At 34.7% G+C, this 5,532-nt stretch overlaps 1 protein-coding gene across 1 annotated transcript; it reads left to right on the top strand.

The window, feature by feature from the left end:
* The first annotated feature begins 2,957 nt into the window (after positions 1–2,957).
* Positions 2,958–5,119, top strand: LOC141623960 (F-box/FBD/LRR-repeat protein At1g13570-like). Its single transcript, XM_074440123.1, has 4 exons — positions 2,958–3,080; positions 3,369–4,212; positions 4,306–4,464; positions 4,651–5,119. Exons 2-4 carry the CDS (start codon positions 3,376–3,378, stop codon positions 4,921–4,923), a joined length of 1,269 nt encoding a protein of 422 aa, XP_074296224.1. The 5' UTR covers positions 2,958–3,080; positions 3,369–3,375; the 3' UTR covers positions 4,924–5,119.
* The last annotated feature ends 413 nt before the right edge of the window (positions 5,120–5,532 follow it).

Here is a 5,532-nt window from a genome sequence, read left to right on the forward strand (position 1 = left end):
AAATGAGGTATCTACACTTACCAACGAAATCGATACGGAAAAGACGGATTGTAGACCCAAGATCGATCAATTAGCCTTGGAAGTGATTAGGGTGATTAGAGAGGTGATAAGCGCCGTTAGGTTTTGTAAAAAGTGATTTGTAAACCAATAAAACGTAATTTATAATCTTTAATCATCTTAATCAAAACCGCGAAAATTAATCCCGTCAGACCGGGTACTCGATCGAGTATCTGGGGTGCTCGGCCGAGTACGACCTACTCGGCCGAGTATCTCACTACTCGGCCGAGTGCTCCTGGGCAGTAGCCTGACCAGAAGTCACACAACGACTTACTCGGTCGAGTTCCACTTACTCTACCGAGTAACTCAGGACCTGACCAGAAGTCACACAATTAGTTTAGTCATTATATTACCACTAGTTATACTATTTGTTTTATATTCTACTTTATGAAACCCGAGTCACGATTTGCTACTTCTTGAACCCGAACCCGACTTGTGTAATTACTCAATCTTCAACCCGACAATTTCTTTAATACCTCTTGTTTTAAATTAGTTTCCACTCATTAACTCGGTTCGTGACTTAATTACACTTTCTTAATTAATTAAATTTCCTTTTAAATTTTACGGTTGAAACTAATTTTAAATTTCCTTTTAAATCTCCCCCTCCCTTAAATGAACTTCATACTCGGAAGTTAAAAACACAAAGATGCTTTTGTGGCATTCCCACAACTTTTATAGTTGTCTTAAACGCATAACGATCTTGAGAGAATATTAGAGGCTGGGATGCATAGTTTTATTATAAAGTGTTGGACCCATTCCTACAATAATTAAACACAAGGGCCATCAATTTCATCTTAAGATGAAATCTATAAGAAATCTGAAATTTTGGAGGAATGAGATGAATTGATTCTTTTATCAATAAATTAAACCTAAAAACTTAATCCAATTTGAGTAGACTTGACCTATAACTTAATGAGTCGAGTTTCACGAGGCAATTATTAAAGAATTAGCGAATTAAAATAACTTTCCCAATAAAACAAAAATGGATTAATATTATCAAATTAGCGATTTTAACAAATCCCCTATTTACTAAATGAATAGGTGAACTCCAAAATGTTCCCTCCAAAAATCATCTTTATAAATAAGGAAACTATTGATACTTTAATTGTATTCACTAAATAAGGTAATTAATAATTATAATGTATTTCATTATATAATTTTTTTCACTTAATATTAACTTTTTCATCAAATTTTATAATTTTTACTAAACACTAAATTATAATATTTTAATTAAAATATAAATAATATAAAGCTATAAACTATTAAATCTTTTATTGATGCTATTATTTGAGAATGACTTGACTCATACTATGTATAAACAAAACTATAAATCGTTTTGATTACTTACATGACAAAAACAAATGAGAGGATTAATAAATTGGAATCATTAGCTTTGTGCTATAAAAAATAGTTTTCAAAAAATACATTTCAGCACGTTACTCAATTCTCTTTGACTAATTTTCAGTTTTAATTTTTTTTTCTCGAAAAAATATATAATAACGAGAAAATGAACAATTAATTAAATACCATTATTATTTTGCAGTTCAATTTTACTCGGTTTTCTTGAATAATTTTACAGTTTAATTTTTTTTTTCTCATATCAAAATATAATGACATGAAATATGAAAAATTAGTGAGGTATTAATTTAGCATTATTAAGTAATATAAAAGTAAAAACTCTATAAATACCGCGCATTTATGCGCGGTATCTAAACTAGTTACGCATTAAGATAAAATTGCAGGTTATATAAGGTGGGTGATGGTGGTGGGTTGTATGTGGTGGATGTGGGAGTTTGTGGGTTAATGTGATTGGAGATGGTGGTGATAGGTTGGGAAAAAGGGAAAGGAGGGGTCGTCGGCGGGAGGACAGCAACGATAGCGTTGATGGTGGTGCTAATGGTTTGTTGCGGCGGTAATGCGGATGTGTGGGTTAATGGGTGGGAGGAGAAAACAATATTTTAGTTAAAAGTTTTCTGAAACAGTTATCTTAGATATAAGTTGTCAATTTACGTTTTGTTGAGTCCTCCGCAATGGGCTTATGGAATTAAGTGTATGAGACCGGCTCACAAGTAAGTAAGGTTCCATTATAAAACCAATTGGTGGTAGGAGAAGTAGTCCACTTACTTATAAACGAGTCCCTTCTAGTATTATTCTACCAATGTGGGACAATGGCTCTCACACACATATGAGAAGAGACATTAACACGTTTATTAATTTATTTTTACTTATTTGAAAAGGGCAAATTTTCATTTCAAACGGGTCTTTTTCGTCTGAAATTAAGAAGGATAATATGTCACTAATTTATACTAAAAAAATGATCATCTAATGACAAAATGTTGAGAGTAAAAGTAGAGCTAAAATGGTTCACACCCTATTAAGAGTTGCTCTGAAAAAAATATCATATTTTATCATAAATAGATTAATTTTTCTCCGTCTTAATTTCAAACAAAAAAGCACGTACACCTACAAATAAGGATGTTCACTCAGTGGTCCGTATCAAAGATCAGATAAGACCGGACCATTTGGTTCGGACCAGACCGGATCGAAGTTATATAAGAAATTTTTTTTAAAATTGTAATTTTATTGATTTTATTTTTTACTTTATTACAAGTATTATAAGATGTGTAATTATGTAATTAAATCTAGAAAATAATGTTGCTTATTTTAATTGTTATGAACTTCTCGAGTTCTAGTTTTTTATGCTAAAATATGTCAATAACGATAATATTTAGTCCACTTTAGTGCATTTGGTCCGATCCAATATTAATATGGTCCGATCCTCATCCACCTCTTTTACCCTTATTTTGTCTTTTGCCCATAGAGTTTAATCTATCCGATCCGATCTTGGACCAACGAACACCCCTACGCCCTACAAAGGTTGGTATAAAAGGCAAGTTAATGAAATCCGCGAGATTCTAGGTTAAATGAGCCGTGGAACCGGAGAAACGGGAATGTTTGCTTTCACTTGATCTTTCCCGACTCTTTTATTAGACTATTTGTGATTTTTTTGACAGCAGACTCAGGTTTCGTTTCTATTCAATCTATAAAGGTTTTTTTGATTGTTTTTTATTTCTACATTTGTTGTTTATTTGTCGTCATATAGGTTAGACTTGGGATTGATTATTTCGAATTACTGAACCGAATCCAATTCAATCCACTCCAACCATTTCTTTACTTTATTGTGTTTTTTTTTTTTTGAGGTAAACAAATGATGTAGACAGACGGAGTTTTTGGTTTGCGATTATTTGAGGATAATTATATGACTTATCATTTTTCTTCTGTTAGTGACTGTCATCTTTTTGGCGTTTCAGTTTAATAATGAACCGGTACATGCGCAACAAAACTGTAACTGATACACAAGGTCTTGCCAATAAATTGCCCGATGACATAATTCGTAGAATTTTGAAATGCTTGCCCCTTCACGATGCTGCAAAACTGTGTCTTGTCTCAAGGAGTTGGCTGTGTGCATTCGAAGAACTTTCTGAATTAAGATTTGATGCAAAAGTTTTTGCCGCGGTGCTAAAAAGCAAACCACCAACAGCGGAGGAGTTGTTCAACATTTTGAGTGTCATCCTGCTGTCTCATATTGGCACCATAAGTGTTTTTTACGTTTGCATTCCGAAACTTAAGTCTTCTAGCGCGCCTGATATTGGCCCTTGTTTTTCCTATCTCTCAAGGAATGGTGTCAAGGATATCACCATTAAGAATGTGGAAAACTCGCCTCTTAAGTTGTCTTACCACCTTTTTTCGTGTCTGAATCTTGAAAGACTCACACTTGACAACTGCATAATCAATTTGCTACCATTCTTTAAGCAATTCGTAAATCTTAAGACGATTGAGTTTGAAAATGTCACTTTTAAGGGGAACTCTCTTACTGATTTCATTGCTAGTTGTCCAGCTCTTCAAACCCTGACATTAACGAGATGCAAAGGTTTTGAGTATATGGAAATTATCGCACCAAATCTCAAGTACTTGACAGTGTTGGGAAACTTTGAGTCTGTTTGTTTTAGGAATGCTGCAACTCTGATTGGATTTTCAGTCACATTAGAGGAAACGGTCGCAAATCACCAAAGTGCTGGAGCATGTGAGCTCCTTGCCTACCTTGCCCGTCCATGTAAAATTGAAAATCTTTCATTTGGCGGGCATTTTTGCAAGGTAAGATAGTAGTACCATGATGTTATACAATTTGTAACCGAATGAGTTACATAATATGTTAGTCTGACAAATTTTCCTGGCTCCACAATGAAGTTTTTGACTGCAGGTAGAATTGGAAGAATGTTTCCGACCAAGTACTCTTGCTTGAAATCTCTCCAGCTATCAAACATTGAAACACATGTTTTGGACGAGTTTCTCTGGGTTATTGGGTTGATTAAAAGTTGTCCTGTTGTTGAAGATCTAAAAATCTCGGTGAGTGTCTCTACCAACCTTGTTGATGAAAGTCTTCGCTTGTTTGTATTTTCGAATTTCATGAGATTACCTCTTTGAACATTGTTGGGTTGATCTAAACTCGTTCGTTAGCTTGGTTTTTGTTACAAGATTACCTCTTTGAACATTGTTGGTTAAAGTAATTGCTCTGCGTATGTTTGTTTACAGTTTTCAGGCAAGGAGTGTGAAGAACATGCGATTGCCTTTGATTCTCACTATCGACTGTGTGGTCTTCGCAAAGTCCAGTTAACTTCCGTTTCAGGCGTTATCATGGAGCTAAAGTTGATTGAATACTTGCTGCGCTGCTCTCCAGCTCTCGAGACAATGTCGGTCAAAAGAGATGCAAAAATTACAAAAGTCTTAGAAACAAGGTTGGCACGAGAGTTGATGTACTTTTGTAGAGCATCACCAGTGGCTAAAATAGTTTACGAGGACCCCTGATATGAACTCCTTTTAAGAAAAATGCATCCTGTATTTTTGCTGCATCTTTATAATAGACCTAATCCTCTTATTTACCTACCAGAAAACAAATTGACCTCTACCATTGCCTGCATCAGTTTGGTTTTTGCGACGGAATATTACCCCTTTGTAACACTGTTTGCGTACTGATAGCTTAGTAGTAGCTTCAGTCTCTTAACCGTGTTATTTCTGTTTTAATTTTAGCACCATTCTACGATTTTAGTTCCGATTGGGATATTCCACGCTCGGGAACAAGTTTCTCATGAGGAATGTGGTCTCCTCCAGGTAATAAGTTATACAGTGTAACTTAACAACTGTTACGAGTATGTTTATGATTCTATTAATTGACTTAGAAACTTTGAGGTTGCGAGAATTAAATCACCTGCTATTCTGGTTACCCAACTTCTTTACGATCCCATTGATTACGAAACTACAAGTATGGAAGCATTAAAAGTCTGAACCCAAGTACACACTTTGGTGAAAATTGATTATAGTGATTTCCCTTTGTTTTTTTGGGTGCGCATTGTGATTTCCCTTCTCCCCCCCCCCTCTTTTTGCTTTTGTTTTTTGAACTACTTGCAACACCAATGT

Source organism: Silene latifolia, chromosome X, assembly GCF_048544455.1.
Source record: "Silene latifolia isolate original U9 population chromosome X, ASM4854445v1, whole genome shotgun sequence".
NCBI lineage: Eukaryota > Viridiplantae > Streptophyta > Magnoliopsida > Caryophyllales > Caryophyllaceae > Silene > Silene latifolia.